The 18,612-nt window shown below is 42.4% G+C and overlaps 1 protein-coding gene across 2 annotated transcripts in view; it reads right to left on the bottom strand.

The window, feature by feature from the left end:
• Positions 1-1,564: 1,564 nt before the first annotated feature.
• Positions 1,565-18,612, bottom strand: part of HACD2 (3-hydroxyacyl-CoA dehydratase 2) — an 86,877-nt gene continuing 69,829 nt past the window's right edge. The window contains exons 3-5 of one of the 2 annotated variants that reach the window (XM_079766814.1): positions 12,834-12,955; positions 10,398-10,576; positions 1,565-4,861 (exon numbers count right to left, since the gene is read on the bottom strand). In XM_079766814.1, the coding sequence (XP_079622940.1) occupies positions 4,779-4,861; positions 10,398-10,576; positions 12,834-12,955 (384 nt within the window). In that variant the 3' untranslated portion in view covers positions 1,565-4,778. The remainder of the gene's footprint in view (positions 4,862-10,397; positions 10,577-12,833; positions 12,956-18,612) is intronic. The other variant, XM_079766813.1, reaches the window with a different exon arrangement.

Genomic DNA, 18,612 nt, shown 5'->3' with positions numbered 1-18,612 from the left:
GCAGGGCCCGTGCTGGGGCGGGCTGAGGCGGGCAACGGGTAGGGGGAGCCTCCCAGCACCCATCCAAGATGGTTTCTTTGCTCTAAAAAAAGCGTTATTGACTGTACCCCTCCAGAATATGCTGAGAGCCGACTGCCTTTACTTTATATGGACAATAGAGACCCGTAACTAATTTTCATTAGTGTCTTTCTGCTCCTTCTGCGTCCTTGGGCCCCGGATCACTGGTGAGGTGCTGCCCCCCACAGGCCAGCGCGGCTACGACGACGGGGGCGGCAGAAACAACATTTGGGCTTTACAAGCGTGGCTCTGGAAAGGTCTCTGGATTGCACCCACCAAGGTCAAAGACAGATGCAAGAGCTGCTGTGGTAATAAGTCTATGTTCTGGAATTAGCGAGCGGAACACAGTTTCAAGTATTGGAAAGATTGAAGAAATGGGCACTAGCTGCTTATGTGCAGTCTCTCACGTCTTATTTTTGCTCGGCAAATGAGACTTTTAGGGTGAACTGCTGTTTGGGGCGGGGAGATAATATTTGGTAATGAGACCCACCCCTACAGGGTATCTCTAACTATGAAAAAAAGAAAAAAAAATGAAACAGTCCCTCACACGCCTAAAAGAAAGTGGTAAAAACAAAGCAAGACAGAGCTCTCTTCTAACTCTGGCTCTCAGTTGCACACAGAGGAATGTTAATAGGTATGGCTATTTTTGGTAATAGTTGCTTAGAACAGTTTCTTCACTACGAAACTATATGACAATGAGCCAGTCTATTTGTAACACTGGAATTTTAAAAATATGAGAAATCGCAAAGCTAGTCTTCATTCTTGTTAAAGGGAACAGAACACAGCAGCATTTTTGGAACGCTGTGTGACCAGCAGATCTCTTAATTATACCAACGGCAATTCCTCAGGCTGGGCTTATGTTAACAGTACACATAATTGCCACAAAATATGACAATGCCCAATTAGAAAGCCCTGATTTCCATTACCACCCTGATTGTAAAAGTGGTGTTTCCTGGGTGCCTCTATATTAACTTTACCATCTGGCCCTCTGTTTCAGTTGCAGTAACTTTACTTCTCTTTTCATAAATGAAGCCCATCTCTGACAGATAGACTCTGAGTGAGGAGTGAGGCGGCTCTCGCTCTAACCACAGTGCTGGAAACATCGAAGTCGTGACCAAACAGCATTTAGGAAGGAAATGTTCCCCCTTGGGATAAAGACCACACTCTTGGACAACAAATGGTGAGTTAACTCTGAGAAGACCTCGTAGACTAGGTGGGGGCAAGTGACTGCTGGAGGCAAGTAACAGAAATCACCCAAAGAAATAGCCAGAACGTGCCCAGCACACGGGGACATCAAGCTTTCATTGAGGTGAAGACGTTTGGAGCCTAGAACTAGCAGGTCAGAAGCGGCTGCTGAGTATCCTGTGGGCGGAGCAGCCCCTAGCACCTCTGCCTGTGGAGGCATCTTCAGGACGAGGTACTTGACCCCTTGACCATGTATCTGTTTGATATGCGATGAGCATTGCTGGGCAACAGGAGTATTTCCCCTTTCAACTTACACTAGAAGAGTTAGGCTAAAGACAGACACAAAAGACATTGACGACAAGGGTCCTCAATCGTCCACTGATGAGTTTCTTAGATTCCTGGTCACCTACGTGAGGACTCCCCCTTGTCCCTCTGCAGCCGAGTTGGGGACGGGCTTGATAAGCATGCAGACTGGCAGGAAGAACAACTTGTTGGAAACCTCTTAATATAATCTACTTTTCCTGTAGGTGCAGAACCACATGATGAGCAGGAATACATTATGAAGTAGTCAAAGAGTGAGCTGGAATCTGTGGCAGAACTGAAACGTGTCCATGTTCCTACACCATCACTTTCGGGCCAATTTAGTGTGAAAAATCACCAGACACGCTGGCCAGTGTTTCAGATCCAGGCAGAGCATACACCAGTTTATTTTGAAGTGCAACACAGATCAGTATTTTATGAATACAACTTAGTACTACATTATCAGGTAAAAACAGCTTCCAAATGCATGCATAGAAAGTTAAGCATAGTCTTTGAATGCCTTATTTCTAAATATACAAAAAATACATTTAAATTATAGAATTTAGTGAATCAAAGACTTATAAAATTACAATTTTGGTTTTCACAACATAGAAAAAATACAAAAATGACTATATATGATCATATAAATTTTTACCCAAATTTCAAAGGAGCAGTACGTACTGATTCTGCTGTTTTATGTTTTACCTGAAACTCAGAATTGAAAAGAATTCGTAGGTTGCACCACATCGATGACAACCTTTTATTACAAATGAATAACCAAAGGCGCAAGTGGAAATGAGGGTAGTCTCTTCACAGGCCTCTTTAGCGCTCCATCTCCGGCAGGAAGCTCACGCCAGAGGACCGTTCTCGTCTGGCAGGGTGGTGCTTTATTCCAGGACTAACTCTCCCCCGTGCCTTTGATCACAGGCAATGCATGTTAAATGAACGATCCCAACCTTAGCAAACAAAACGCAACAAGATGCAAATCAGCAGCTCGTGTCTACAAAGCACTACTGCGCACCTCACAGAATCCTCTGCCAGAAGGTGGTCCCGAGAGGGATTTGAAACATCCCGTCAGGGGGCAGCTGATGTCTTTGTGCCCTGAAATGAACACTGTAAGTCTGACAAAACACCCACCAAACACCACCTTTTTCATTCACACTTTGTAGGAAGGTGGACATTTGGTGGGGTTGGATGGTCTCAGTTCCTAAAGGAATGCCACCCCTTCGAAGGAAACATTATTTATGTTGGAGCTAAAGAAATCAGTTACTGGGAGAGGTGGCTGAAGGACACGCTGGCATGTCTTACTTATCTGCCACGAGCATTTTAAATGTTTGATGTACAGAAATAAACATTTTTGAGAAGAAAGTTGTTTGCTGTGTTCTTGTTGCAATTGGATGCAATACCACTGTCTGCAACAGACTGTTTCCCTAAACAGTGACAAATTACAATAGAGAGGCCTGAATAAACCCAATCCAGCAACCCTGAAAAACCTGCCCTTTTCATCCCATCATCTAACTATCCCAACAACTGAAAAAAATCTTACCCAAATTAAATAATAAGGCTATTATAATCCAAATTGATTCTATTTGACAGGAGAAATACAGTTTTGAAAAATGAAATGAGAAAAAGCATGAAATATAATCTTTCCCATACATTTTGTTTATCAAGTACAATAGATTCTAATTTCAATATGCCCAAGCGAAGAGTGCTGACTGTGCGAAGCAGAATGTTAATGTTCAATTCAGAAGTAATTTATTACACATCTGCCTGCATCACATTTTAGGCTGCATATTTTCTTCTCATTCTTATGTTAACTTTCAAGCCTCCATGAAAATAAGCATTTCAAATTTACTTTCCATTATGACACTCTTCTGACATTAGCAATTATATTTTAAATGATAATGACTCTATAAGCTAGACTTTTAAAGTTTTAAAGATCAACCAATTTTTCAAAAAATAGGGCTCCACAAAGAACATCCTGTGTTTAAAATCTAGTGCACATCTGAGCTTGGGCTTTGCATTTCCCTCCAGCCCTTTCTGGAAGCGTCTGAAATGCACAGCTGAGCAATTACATGGCACCAAGACATGACGCTAATTAGATAATGTCCATGAGCAAGGGCACGTGGGTGACACTGCTTCCAGCTCCCGACTGCCCACTGGATATCCCCCTGCCTCTGGACGTACAACTTGGTGGGAATTACGGAGGACCATAGTTAGGAGAAGTATCCAAACAGAGGAGTTTCATGAAAATTTAAAAATATAATGATCAAGGTATAGAAACAGAAACCTCTTCCTGAATGTTCTTCCGACTACATTTCTAAAGTGACACCTTCCATGTGTTTCATGAGCAGATCCTCCCCTTCTGTGACTAGACTGGTTCCGGCCATAAACGAGAACAGTTGCTGCACATGCATCGCTCAGAGGGGCTCTGAGAACAGGACTGGGGAGGTGCCTGTCATTTACTACGCCGAAACTCTCCCTTCCTGAGCACTGTTGTTTTGTTAAATATGAGTGGGGCTGAGCCCCAGGTAAGGTAGGTTCTCTATAATATACGCATACTTATTAGATTCAAGCATGTTTCTTAGTGGCAGGCAGTAATGACTCAACTGAAAACAAAAGGGTTCTAGCTGTTTTCTGATTATGGGTACTACCCCAAAGCTTCACAGACATACGAACTGTGTATTTCATTCACTAGACACGAGGGCAAGGTCCTAGCCATAACTTCAGAGCATTCCAGAGAACAAAGGTTGCCGCTGCAAAAACACAAACAGTTCCCAGCATGCAGTGGAGCACTTTGAAAGGGGATGCTGACCACGCTGCAGACTGAACAGAACTCCTGCAAGCCGGGCACCCAGCTGGTGCCACCTCCATACTCAGACTGCAACTCTCAGGCATTCAGTGTTACAGATCTTTGTTTATCAGATACATGAAGGAAACAGGAGGGTAGAAAATGCCAAATCCCTGTCTAGTGCCATCATAAATATTGGGAACTTCTGGTTGAAAAAGCATGCTGAATGGACTGGCCAGGGTGTTTTATGTAACAGCTTTTTGTTTGTTTGTTTTATCTTATAAAATCCCAGACCTGTGTGACACTGGATTTTGGTTTTTGTTTTGTTTAGTATTTTAAAAATAGTTTTACTTATTTTCTATGAAACGTATTGGGAACTCAAAAAGTCTGCAGCATTTTTTTGTTGTTGAAAAGTTTGTTTTTTGGAGGGGTGCAGAAACAGGAACTATTCAAATTTCTTGTGTTCTTCAGTATGAGAAAGGACCTTTCTTCTCTGGTGTATCATGTGGAAATATAACTGGGGGAAAACTGGAAAGAAAAGAAAGAACTGGTTAAGGAGAACATTTAAAATTGCATGTTTAAAGCACATGGACTTGCCTGGCCAGTGTGGCTCGGTGGTTGTGTTTTGTTTTTTTTCCCAATTTCTTTATTGATTAAGGTATCACATATTTGTCCTCATCCCCCCATTCCCATCCCACACCCCTCCCCACACATGCCCCCACCCCCCTGTTGTCCCCAACCGCTGGTTAGGCGCATATGCTTGCACACAAGTCCTTTGGTTGATCTCTCCCCTTTACCCCCACCCTCCCCTACCCTCCCTCTGAGGCTCGGTGGTTGAGTGTTGATCCACGAACCAGGAGGTCATGGGTTTGATTCCCAGTCAGGGCACATGCCTGGGTTGTGGGCTCAATCCTCAGTAGGGGGCATGCAGGAGACAGCTGATGGATGTTTCTCTCTCATCGATGTTTCTATCCCTCTCCCTTCCTCTCTCTCTAAAACAAATAAAAACATTTAAAGCACCTAGACTTAAGGTCCTCCTGACTTTCTGACTACCTGATCATCCAGTTGCCAAGGAGTGGCAAAGTGCACTTGGGGAAGGAGAAAAAAAAGCAGAGACCTACCATTACCTGTGTTAGCCAAGGAGGAAGGGTCGTGTGGACTGGACTGACAGACATTACTGTCACTACCATTACCAGTCAAGATGCCATAGAGCCACCAAATTATATTCTTTACACTCTTATTACCTTTACACTCATTCCCTGATTTCACAACAACCAGGTGAAAAATTCTAGTCAGGGAGTTATTATTCATGTTTCAGAGGATGAATTCAAACCCAGAGAAGGCAGGCAACTTGTCTGGGGTTCCACTGCAAATCACTGACCGTCAGGACCAGGCTCTGGGCTGTTCTGTGAAGGGCCGGGCTGAGGCGGCGGGGAGTGCTGCTACATCTAATCTGAACACAACTGAGACAGGTCTGAGTGTAGAAAAAGTCTTTATGAAAAGATAGTCAGTGTCTTAGGCACTGGAGATTCTGTTCTTGGTAATTTATAGATTACTTTAAAAAGTAATGGCTCTCAAATGAACTGGATGGTACTGCCTACTTAGGGAACATTTGGGAATGCGGGGAGAGAACATTTGGAAAATGCCAGTTTAAGCTGCCTGGCCTTCTTAAGGTTACTGTAAACTGGGGGATTCAATAACCAAGTAAGAAACTCCAGTGAGATGGTCTTGGGTGTACAATATCCTTCCTTTCCTGCCCTTCCCAGCAGTTCCAATGTCTAATTTTGGACAATAACTTGTATTTTGGGGGAGGTAATTTCTAGTATTGCCAACGCTCTCTGACAGTTTCTTCCTTTTTAAATGGGTTCCAAGTTGGACAAATTTCACATGGTCCTCCCAAATTTCAAATGTACTCCAGGCCATCAGTGGGCATGTGCACACAGATCTGATAAGCTGCAGAGGCGGATGCTGAGCAGGGCTGCCAGCCACTCCACTCACTATTTGCAGGCAGAAAGTTATTCACAGAAAAGACCCAGCTTGTGCATGTAATTCAACAGTGAACTATTTTAGTACAAGAGAGCCAAAAAATTTGACAAGCTCTATAATCTAAAAACTGGAAGTAAAGATATAATTAAACCGTAAGGAAGGATAATTGTAATCACTTAAAAATGCGGGCCAGTCACATTTCTATAGATGTGCTTTCGTAAAGGGAAAAGTTGTGGTCTTTTCCGCTGGTTGCATTTGATTACAGCACCCTGTACAGGGCGGCTACAGCCTCACAGCTAGTTCAGAGGGTGGGAGGGGGGACAGTGAGCTAGAAGCCATTCAGTAGGCCCTCAGCGGCAGGTAGAGCAAGATGGCCTAGTATGCCTTCATCCTTGTAGGCTGCCCAAGAGGCAGATGTCAGAAACAGAGGGCAAATATGGCCCTTGAGTTCTTCCACATCGTCCAGAGGTTTCTTAGTGCTGAAGAAAAAGGAATGGGGATACTTGGGCTGAAGGTTCTCTATAGCTCTAGTGGTGACCTCTTCCTGGTGACCAAAACGTGGATGACACTGTCTCCATCGGAATCACCCACATGCTCAGGCTAAAGCCAACTATTAGGGTTAAGACGATTCCAGATTCATGGCTCCTATTTTTAACTCCGTTGGGCTATACTGAAGACTATCCCTAAGAAAACCTCAACCTGACAATAGGCTACTTAGAATTCTACCTTCTGCTCTTCCAGTTCAGGACACACAGAATGGAGACAGTTGGTGTGTTGGGGTGGGTGTGGGGGCTGTTGGGTGCCACTGTGCCCCCCTTCCTGTAAGAAGATGGGCTCTCTCGCCCTGGCCGGTTTGGTTGTTGTTAGAATGTCGGACCCATGGACTGAAAGGTGGAGGTTCGATTCGTGATCAAGGGCACATACTCAGTTGCAGGTTCAATCCCCGAACTCGGTTGGAATTCATGAGGGAGGCAACCAATAGATGTGTCTCTCTCACATTGATGTCTCTCTCTCTCCCCCCCCCTCCACCCTCCTTTCCACTCTCTATAAAAAAAAATCAATGGCAAAAACATCCTCGGGTAAGGATTAAAAAAAAAGAAGAAGAAGAAGATGGGTTCTCTTTCTCTCTAGGGAAGGAAGACTTGGAGGATGAGAGCAACTGGAAATGCTCTGTCTGGAGCAAGTTTCCTTTTCAGTTTCTCCAAAAATCAGAGCTGTGGTTATAGTTACTGACAACTGGGAGAGCCAGCTTCTTGGTGCCTTCACTCTACATCATTGTTTCTCAGCCTTTTTATACCCCACTCTATAACCAGTTTTCACCAATGTGGGGGGGGGGGGGGATGTAAACAGCACTTAAACGTCTACTGAGTCCTGCAGACACTGCACACACTGCCACTGCACGCAGCAGGGAGGATCACCGTGCACAGGACTCCAAGCTTCCCAACACAAGAGCACTGCTGGGTCAGGGCTCATGGGCCGCAATCTGGGCTGCATGTGCATCAATGCAGTAACAGGTCAGGACCATAAAAGCAGGTGTTGCCTTACGTAGTATTATCTATCACAAACTTCCTACTAAAGAAAGTTAAAAGAAACTTAAGTTGCAGAAAGAAAACCAAATTGGTAAAGACCACATGTCAACAGCAACCTCTCCTAATTCTGCATTTCTTCTAATAAATACAAAGCTTTGAAAAGATGAAATGTGCGGTTGGCCGGAACGAAGTGTACAAACTGGCCTCAGTGCTACCGCCTGCCCCGCCCCACCCCCACCCGAGGCGCCCAGGGCGCCGGCAGACACAGGATTTGCAGCAGGTCTGGGCTGCCATCTTGAGCTGGGTGGGGTGTCAGGGATTTGGAAGAAATCTCTTAATCTTTATTAGAAATCAACCCCTACTCTTTGTCTAGAAGAGTTAAGCCACCTTAAAAAGGAAAGACTATAAACTTCAACTAAGCCAAGTTCTCTTACCAAAAGGAGGCTGAAAAGGGAAGGGGGAAGGAACCGAGAAGAAGAGACAGACGTGCTGAGAAGTCTGCGCAGACAGCAGGCTGAGGTCTTCTCTCACCGGTTAAAGCTGAGGAGGAAGCCCACAGAACGGGAATGTTCTCCTGGAGGAATGCTATCAATGGGGAGGCTGCTGTGGGAGACCAGGCCCCTCCGCTGTCATGAGGTCAGCAGGGAAGGCAAAGGCTGGCACTGGCTGGCCATCAGCACACAAGAAAGAGTGGAGGCGCAGACGCGGACTGCCCAGGAGGGCTGTTGCGAAGAGGAAGCCTCCTTTCTGACAGGCAGAGACCCTGCAGCAGCCCTGATTTCTGCCAGGGTGGCAGCATCTTGTTATTGGTTTGACTGCACGAGACCCTCCTTGACCCTTTCCAGGTTACCCAGAATGGCATCTATTTCCTATTTACTCGAAAAACATGTTGAATGTAACCAGTTAACTGCCACAGTTAATGCCACACGTCCAAAACGGAAGCCATCCCCATGTCTGTGGATGCTTGTGGCGTACAAAAGGTTAAATAAGTCTTGTGGCACCTGCTCACTGGGATAATACCTGTTATTCCAGGATGGCAAAACTGCAACTAAGAATTGCTGCTCTGGAGACTGGAAGATGAAACTCTTAGGGAACAATATTAGAAAGGTAAAAAACTGTAAGCTGATTTTTCTTACTTGAATTTTTAGACTCTTCCATATTTACCTTCTATTTGATAAGCAACTCCCTTTTACATCTGAGAGATGGCCTTTAGCCACCATCGTTTCAGCACCCAAGAGAAGGACCTGATAATTAATGGAGTGGGAAGTGAGTCATGAAGCAGAATTGTGTCCAAGATAAATGCTCACATGAAATCAGGATGCAGTTTTTTTCACAATGCATGAAATGCAGGTTTCCTCAGAGGGACACTAACATGTCCTTATGACTGTTAGGATGATTCACACAGTTAATGCCGTAGGCTGAAGAAAAGCCCAACCCTCCTGTCTGAATTTAACCCAAGGTTTAGGGGAGAAGACAGCACCTTATAGACGAAAATAAGAGCCAGTCACAATGGCTACAGGAATAGCTAATGGAGAAGAAACACATGTGCTTTTGGATATGTGGAAATCAACCACAGGATTTCAATGAACAACAGAATTCAAGAAAAGGACCAAACTACTCTTCCTCAACAAACAGGACTCACTTCACAGAGGCCTCAAACACAGCATTTTCCCTCTGTTCCCAAGTATGCTGGGGGCACATCTGATTATTCAGTATAGGCCTTTAGCAGCACTGTTAAATACTGGAAGCCATCCTGAAGAGAACACTATGTTCTGTTCAAATGGTTTTAGTGCTGGTTTCTAAACAGGAAAATAAAAAATATAGAAAAAAATAAATTAATGTTTTTATTTTATTTTTTAATCCTCACCTGAGGATATATTTTTCCCTTGCTTTTAGAAAGAGTGGAAGGAAGGGGGTGGGGGGAGGCGTGGGAGAGTAACATTGATGTGAGAGGGAGACACTGACTGGCCGCCTCCCCCACATGCCCCAACTGGGGCTGGGGAATGAACCTTCAATCCAGGTATGGGGCCCTGACCGGGAAATGAACCTGCGACACCTTGGTCCACGGGCTGAAGAGCCAACCACTGAGCAACATGCCAGGGCAATTAACCCGTTTGTATTTTGCTATTTGTTTCCAGTTAACTACTGATTCCTTAAAAATGAAGAACTGTCTATTTGATATAGTAAAAATGCAAAAATCCCCATCTTTTAACAATGTTTTTCCGATACCATAATAAGCATTTCTTGAGAAACAGAAAAAGTCAAGGTACGGCTTTAATGGCTTTTTTTGTTTTCCACTCAGTATTTTTCCCCAACAGTTACCATCCTGGTAGTCAGTGTTTCAAACCCACACACTAAGAAGGGCTGCATTTTGGCAGCTGTACTGAGAAAGAGTCATCTTCCTACAACTACTACCAGAGAAAATTCCCAATAAACCAGATTTACATTTACCTAAATATGGTGTAAAAACAACCAAAGGCATTTAACTCTAGCCATTGCAGAGCCAATTTTTAACACATAAATGAATGTATGTATAACTGTTTACTTACGTGGAATGTAGGAGATCATTATCAGAATTAGGAATGCGTAATAGTCAAAGGAGAAATTGTATTTGTTAGGTAAACTGATGGAGTACAGGCCAGCCTGTCTGACAAAAGGCAAAGCAGCATATATTGTGAGCAATTCTCCCGACACTCCCATTGGATATAGCACAATGAATAGTGTGTACCTAAAACAAAACAAAATGCTCATTACTGGGGCTCGAAGCCAGCTTTAGTAGAAAGACGCACCCCCACCCTTCTAATTGGTACTGGTGTTTTAGAAAGTACTGGTCTGTTTATACACTTTCCTGTTCATCCACTGTTGAAGATTAGGTTTTATAAGCCAGTTTTTTGAAAGGGCCTATAGCAAGTATGTTTCTGAATATTCTAAAATAAAATAAATGTGTTCAGTAAGCCTCAAACAACTCTTCAAAACAACTCCCTAAACTAACTGAGGTGATGCCAAATACTGGTAAAGTAGGGCAGTGAGTCATAATTTACATTGAACTTACCCTATGGGTTGGGAGTGGATGGGGCATGTGCAGGGAGTTGGGAGAAGGTGCTGGAGCATTTGACTAGGAATCCTTAACAATGTACACCAAGTCTGGTCTATAGACAGAAAAAAATAGCGCATTCCATGTGTGTGCACTGCTACCATTACTCAAAGGTCTGTGCATGCTATTGTGAAAACTGAAATATATGCTAATTTAAAAAATTAAAAATTTATGCAAACTTTTCGTCATGTAATTTTTCAATGAAAAAACTATAATTACTAGCACATGGGAGAATCCACACAATTTCGTTCACTTTAAAAAGAAATTCTCTATGTTTCAAAGAGAATTCAGAGAGAAGTTCATCCTATGGTATAAACTGGAAGTCATTTTGAGGTATAAGTATTGCTGAAGAAATCATCAGCTCAGATTTTAAAAAGCCTTTGATGCAGCATTATTCACAATAGCCAAGATATGGAAGCAACCTAAGTGTCCACTGATAGATAAAGATTACATATAATGAAATATTACTCAGCCATAAAAAATAATAAAACCTTGCTATTTGTGATGGATGGCCCTAGAGGATATTATGCTAAGTGATGTGTCAGACAGAGAAGGACAAATACCATATGATTTCACTTTCATGTGGAATCTAAAAAACAGAACAAACGAACAAACAAAACAAAACAGACTCATAGACACAGAAAACAAACTGATGGCTGCCAGAGGGGAGGGGAGGGGGGATGTGACGTACAGCATAGGGAATACATAGAGTCAACAGTATTGTAATAATGTTGTACAGTGATCGATAACTAATTTTATTGCAGTGATCACTTTGTAAGGTGTATAAATACTCGGATAACTATGTTGTACACCTGAAACTCATACATAATATTGTAAGCCAACTATACTTTAATAATTAAAAAATAAAAAGTCTTTGGCTATTTGTGGCTGACAGTGAGTACTGAGCTTCAGAATTCCAGGTACAGGAATTTCCAGGTGCTGAGAAATCTGTGATGATGAAAGGAAGACGTTCTCTACTGCCAACCTCAGCATGCTAAGGAGGATGGTGGAAAAGGAAGAATTCTCCATAGGCCATGGGAGACAGGGACAAAAGAATCATTCTCCAAAGGTAAAATCGGGGCTTGGTCCACGAATGCTCCCTGTACCCAGGGGAGATAGCTTTCACAATGCCTGCCAGGTTGGTTAGAAACTATGTTTTTCCCATTCTTCCCTTTTCCTAATAAAAATGTTTACTAGAAAAAAAGGAAGAAAATAAAGAAGTGCACATACTTGCAATGTCACAAACAACTGGTCTGCCTCTAATTTTATCACCCAGCTCATAAACTGCCTAGGAACCACTCTTTTCCTCCCTTGAAAGGAGGCATTTGGGCCCCAAGGATAATCTTGCTCCTTTTGTCAATCCTCCCCATAGTCTTTTTCAACTCAGAAAATTGCTTACAACTGTCTCATGGATTAGTTCAGATAAATAGATGGCCTTTTATCCAACTCATAATGAATATTACTGTAAAAATAATCAAAGCGAAATAAACTGATACTAATCTAAACCGCTATTAATTAGAAATTAATTTAAGAGTCATAGCTTGTTGACAAAATTGAGGAGAATTGGACTTGGTCCAAAAAAACATCATAATGGCAGAAACTGATCAGTAAAATTTGATGCAGACAAAAAAGGGATGCTACATCAAATCACTATTGAATAATTGAAATGCAAAGAACTGATTCAATAAAAATAACAAATATAAAAAATTTAAAACAGTCTATCTAGAATCAAAATTAAGTAGAGTTCCTTATCCTGATGAAATCTACAGACTGGCTTTCTACCCATCCCCCGTCTCATACACTTTTTAAAAAAACTTATAAGCAGTATTTAGACAATATTGCAGAGAGAGATCATTTCAAAAGTTAGTCTTCATTCCCTGTACTTCTTTACCTGGCCCATTTGATGAGGTAAGGCAGGTGGTTTAATAGACTGAATGTGTAAAAGGAGTAACGGATAATTTCTGTGACTGTCCAGGCAATAACAAACAGAAGGACACTGTCTTCACTCTGTACCTGGAGGAAAAGGAATACAAAAGCAAATAACATTTGGTAACTAAGAGCACTCACAAAGGGACCCTCCCCCGCAGTCCCTTTACAGAGCTGGGGGTTCCAGCATGTGGACCCAGCCCCTGGTGTCCATCCTCAGTGACCACAGCATAACGCAGAGAGCTGCCACAGAAAGGAACTCACGCCCATGACAACCGGGTAGAAAGCCAATGGGAAGAGACAGTGAGAGGAACTCAGCTTACTGATGAGTGAGAGATGCCGGGACTGGGAATGACATGAGCTGTAGCCTACAAAAAGAAATTAACACAAGGAGAATGTGAATGGATGTTAGTGGGAGCCAAGAGTGGTTAGATAAGAAGGGTAGAAGTAAGAAGGGTGGAAAGCTTGGATTCCATTAAGAATTTTAATTTGATCTGCAAGACAATGAGGAACCTAAGGAAATTTCAAGGAGGGGTAATATAGTGATTAAAACACAACTGTAGCCCTGGCCAGTAGGGCTCGCTGGTTAGAGTGTCCGCCTATGCACTGGAGGGTAGTGGGCTCGATTTCCAGTCAAGGGCACATGCCTGGGTTGCAGGTTCGACCCCCAGACCCTATAGGGGCCCATTTGGGAGGCAACCAGTCAACTTAGCTTTCTCACATTGATGTTTCTCTCCTCCTCCTCCCCCGCTTCCACTCTCTTTAAAAACCAATGAGAAAAAATATCCTCGGGTTAACAACAGCAAACCATGCTACTGAAGAAGAGGCTAATTCACTGGGTAGATGGATTCAAGTGGGAGAAGAGCTGGAGACCATCTACAAGGCAAGGCCCATTTATTCTCTCGCACCGGTGACTTCTTCCCCGTTTAACTCAAGAATTAAAGAAGCTTCCATGCTGATCACAGGAAGTAGCTAAAGCCAGAAGAGCTTTGGAATTCCTAACCTCCTATGAAGTTTTCATACAGAAAAAACAATAAACTTCGAAAAGAGCTCCTTAGGTGTTTTTTTTTTCTTTTTTAAAGAGATGTTCTCACTAGATGCCTCAGACTGCAAATCTTGCATGATAATCTATTTCTGTGGTTTGAACTTTCAACACCTCCTTCCCACCCACCCCTGCTAGGTTTACCATGATCCTTAGTGCTTGAAAGCCAGTCTTAAGAAACAAGCTCCCACTGCAATTCACTTACATTTTCTTGCATCCAAAAAGGGCAGTTCAGAGTTGAATGTGAGGAAGAAATTCCACTGAGTAAACTGACCAAATTTTAATTATAAGATGGATCATGTCTTACTCCTAACATCTAACACAACAGAGGTATGGCATGCTAATCTTAACTCTTGCTTCTTTGTATGTGCAATGTTAACAGTTATTAGCACTTTATTCTTCCTCAGAAAGTGTACATGGAGTGATCCACCTACACAATGAAATAAGCAGTCATTTACATACCTATTAACTAAATTGCCCTGACAAAGAATCTCAAAGCTGCAGTTACCATTCTCTAAAAATGATAAGAATTTTATATTGGCAAGAGCAAGAGTACTTTTTGTTTCCCTGGTGCTCTCATACTGGCCAAAGTAAAGTCAAGGCTAACACCTCTAGAGCTTTCATTTTTCAGTCTGTCCCCAAATCCCTGCTTAACACCCATCTATACTAAAATACTCTCAGAGCACACTTCCATTTTTGATGTACTTTGTAATCCTCCTCATCTTAAGAAGGTATGTTTTATAGCTTTGGGCTCAAGCCTTGCTCAAAGATCTTTGGGTAATAATATTTTGCACTACAAACGTCTTGAAAGCTGGGAGTGTGTTTTATTCATCTTTTGATTCCCAAAAGCACTTTGTGCTTTTCACAAGTAGGAGCTCAACAAATATTTGTAAAGCAAATAAATTCAATCTTAATTAGGTCATTTCAAGATTCAGTTCCCTGCTTTTTGATAACTGATATCAGTTTCTGTGTAGTCTCAGTGGCCTTCAAATAGGTAACAAACAAAACCCCTGAAACCTCCTACTCTGATCCAGCCTAGTGGTTATTTGATTGACACCTCCTATTCCCCCTCCCACCCCACCCCCCCGCCCCACCTCCCGCCCAGTTAGTCTTGAATCAAAAGAACTGTAACATACTCAGACCAGGCTAAATGTGAAAGCAGTCTGCTCCCAGAGTCCACCTATAAAGACCATGTCGTAATTTTAAAAAGATGAGGATGGGGGAAATGACCATTTTGTATTAATGATATCTTCAGATCAGTGGCAAGTGCAACACTGTTATTAGGAAAGACTTAGGCCCTGGCCGGTATGGCTCAGTTGGTTGGAGTGTCATCCCATACACCAAAAGGTGGTGGGTTTAGTTCCTGGTCAGAGCACATATCCAGGTTTTGGGTTCAATCCCCAGCAAAGGGCACATGCAGGAGGCAATGGATCAATGTCTCTGTCTCTCTCTCTTCCCCTCCTTCCTCTCTCTTTAAAATCCATTTTAAAATATGTTCTCTGGTAAGGAATTTAAAAAAAGGAGGACTTGGGTAAAGACAGAGATCAACCTTACCTAATTTGCAGATAATTGCCCATTAACACAAAACAGGGCAGAATGTAATGAGTTAAAAGAATAAGATATCCAGCCAGCATGGCTCAGGGGTTGAGCATAGGGCTATGAGCCAGGAGGTCATGGTTAGATTCCTGACAGTAAGGTATCCGGGATCCTGGTCGCATCTCAACTAACTTCCTCAGCCCCTGTCACAGGGAATGTACTGAATCAATGCTCCTTAACTTGGATGATACCTTGTATTGTCTTTCTTTCTTTTTTAGAAAGCAGGAGTTGGGGACACTTTCTAACAAGTGGGGAGCCTCCTTTCTATCAAGGGCCAATTACACAGAGAAAAAGAATCAACTGATAGTCTTACTGAAGTAAAAACAAAGGCAGTTTACCTTTGGAGGGATTTTTCTGAGGGACAAAGGACGAGGATTATAAAAACTTCTAACTCAGCTGATTTTTGAATTAAGATCTAGAAACATATTTTATTAATTATCCAGAAGAAGCGGTTTAATATGTCCACACAAACATTTGCACTTAAATGTTCACAGTAGCGTTACTTATATTAGCTGAAAAGTAAAACAACCCAAACGTCCACAACTGTTGACTGGATAAACAAAATGTGATGCACATCCACACAGTGGAATCCGATTCAGGACCACAAAGAAATTCGGACACCTGATATAACACAGGTGGACCTCGAAAACATTATGCTGGGTGAAAACAGCCAAATGCAAACGACTACCCTTTGTATGATTTCATGTATATAAAATGGCCAGAAAAGAGAAATCTAGAGACAGCAGATGAAGGTTGGCTGGGGCTGGGAGTGGGAATGGGGATAACTTTTGAAGGGCATGAGAGGTCATAGTGTGGTGAAGGAAATATTCTAAGACTGGATTTTGGTGATGGTTATAAACTTTGTGAATTTACTAAAAGGCATTAAATTGTAGCTTAAAATGGACAAACTTTGTGGTATATAAATTATACCTCCATTGAGTTGTGTGTGTTTTTTTTTTTTTTTTTTTTTTTACAAAAAGAATATGGTGCTTACTTTAAATGCATGCAATTGCCTTTTAAAGGAAAAGGGGGAGGAGGATTTAGCAAGGTTTACAAAGGAAAAGAGGGAGACAGGCTTAGACTAGGTTGCCAATAATGTCTGGAAGAAGCCATGTTTCAAAGATGCGTGTCCACAGCATGGCCCAGTGGGGGAGTGGGCACAGGCAGCCTGCCGGCAGGAAACCTCCCTGGGCCTGGTACAGTGGGCCGCATGCTGGACCCTCAGGCAGCAGGCGACAGGTTTCCGTCCGCTGCTCTCCAGCGAGGGAGGAGGCGTTGGGTGTGGGTGGCTTGTATAATTTAGCCAAGGGAGTTTACATAAAATTCAAGCTGGAGAAACAAATGAATGCAAGAGAAAAACCTTTACACACAAACAACATCATATGTTTGACTTTAAAAGGCTCAGGGAGTATCAGTACAAGAAAAGCTGTCATTTTTATTACATTAGAAGAAAAACAGATGGTGCCACATAAGAAAATCACTACTGTGGAAACTCTATTCTTCTTGGCATTTTGGAACCTGCTGCTTATCACTCTGGTTATTGCAAAAAATAAAATTAAAAATCCCCTGATCATGCTTTATGGTGAGTGTTCTTTCTTCTCCTCAATACCCCTTTCATGTGTGAAGAGATTCTGGTAAAATCAAAGCTGCGAGGACGAGAGCCTGTTCTTGGCAAAAGTGTGAGGAGTGTGGTTACCTTAGTCTGTTCTGGCTGCCATAATAAAACACACAGACTGGGTGGCTTAAACAACAGCAATGTATTTCCTTAGGTTTAGAGGCTACAAGTCCAAGATCAGGGTGCCAGTGCACGTGGTTCCTGGTGAGGACCCTCTCCGATTGTCAGCAGGCTGCTCATCACTGTGTTCTCACACGCGGGAGAGAGGGAGGAAGCTCTCTAGGGTCCCTCTTATGGGGGCACTAATGCCCATGACCTGATCTAAACCTCCCAAAGGCCCCATCTCCAAATACCGTCCGTCACTTTGGGGCTCAAAGTGCATGTTTCTGTGTCTGGCTTATTTCACTCGGCATAATGCTTTCAATGTTCATATTTGAACTGAAGTCCACATATGAACTTAAGGGGACACAATTCAGTCCACAGCAATGTTCCAGACCAGGTGTCAGCAAATTTTTCCTGCAAAGGACCAAACGTGTATTTTAGGTTTTGTGTCACATGCAAGTCTTTGTCGCGTTGTCTTTGTTGTTTTTTACACCCTTTAAAAATGTGAAAACCATTACGAATTGCAGGCTAGATTTGGCCCACAGGTCGATTTGACCCCCCAACTTTGCTTCCTGTTAACTTCTACAAATATTATTCTTCAGCCTTCCTTTGGGGGAATATGTGTGTGTGTTCTGCTGGGGTGGGAGGGTGGGGAGAGAGCAATCTATCTATAAACCGTGGACACTATGAATACAGAAAGTACTTAAAAACATGTATAGGCAAGTTTTTCATGTATATCATCTTAACATCTCAGTAATCTTTTTCTTGTTTGTGGTAAAATATATGTAACATAAAATTTACCATTTTAACCATTTTTAAGTGTATAATTAGGTGGCATTAAGTACATTCACCATTCACCATGCTTTGCAACCATCACCCCTATCCATTTCCAAAACTTTTTCATTATCCTAAACAAAACACACCCATTAAGTTAAATCTCCACTTCTCTCTCCCTCTAGCCTCTAGTAACCACTATTCTACTTTGTCTTTTTTTTAAATTTAAATATATTTTTACTGATTTCAAAGAAGAGAGATAGAAACATCAATGATGAGAGAATCCTTGATTGGCTGCCTCGCCCCCTACTGGGGATTGAGCCCACAACCTAGGCATGTGGATGCTCAACCACTGAGCCACACCGGCTGGGCTACTTTCAATCTTTAAAAACTTGCTTATTCTAGGTATCTCATTTAAGTGGAATCATACAATATGCGTGTTTCTGTGTCTGGCTTATTTCACTTAGCATAATGGTTTCAATGTCCATTCATGTTGCAGGCTGTATCAGAATTTCCTTTCTTTTTAAGGCTGAGTAATATTCCATTGTATAAAATACCACATTTTGTTTATCAATCTATCTGATGGGCATTTGAGTGCTTCTATCTTTTGGCTAT

This window comes from Cnephaeus nilssonii, assembly GCF_951640355.1.
Source record: "Cnephaeus nilssonii genome assembly, chromosome: 3".
In the NCBI taxonomy this organism is placed as follows: domain Eukaryota; kingdom Metazoa; phylum Chordata; class Mammalia; order Chiroptera; family Vespertilionidae; genus Cnephaeus; species Cnephaeus nilssonii.
Note: the sequence above shows the minus strand (reverse complement) of the source record. Positions and strands in the feature narration are given on the sequence as shown.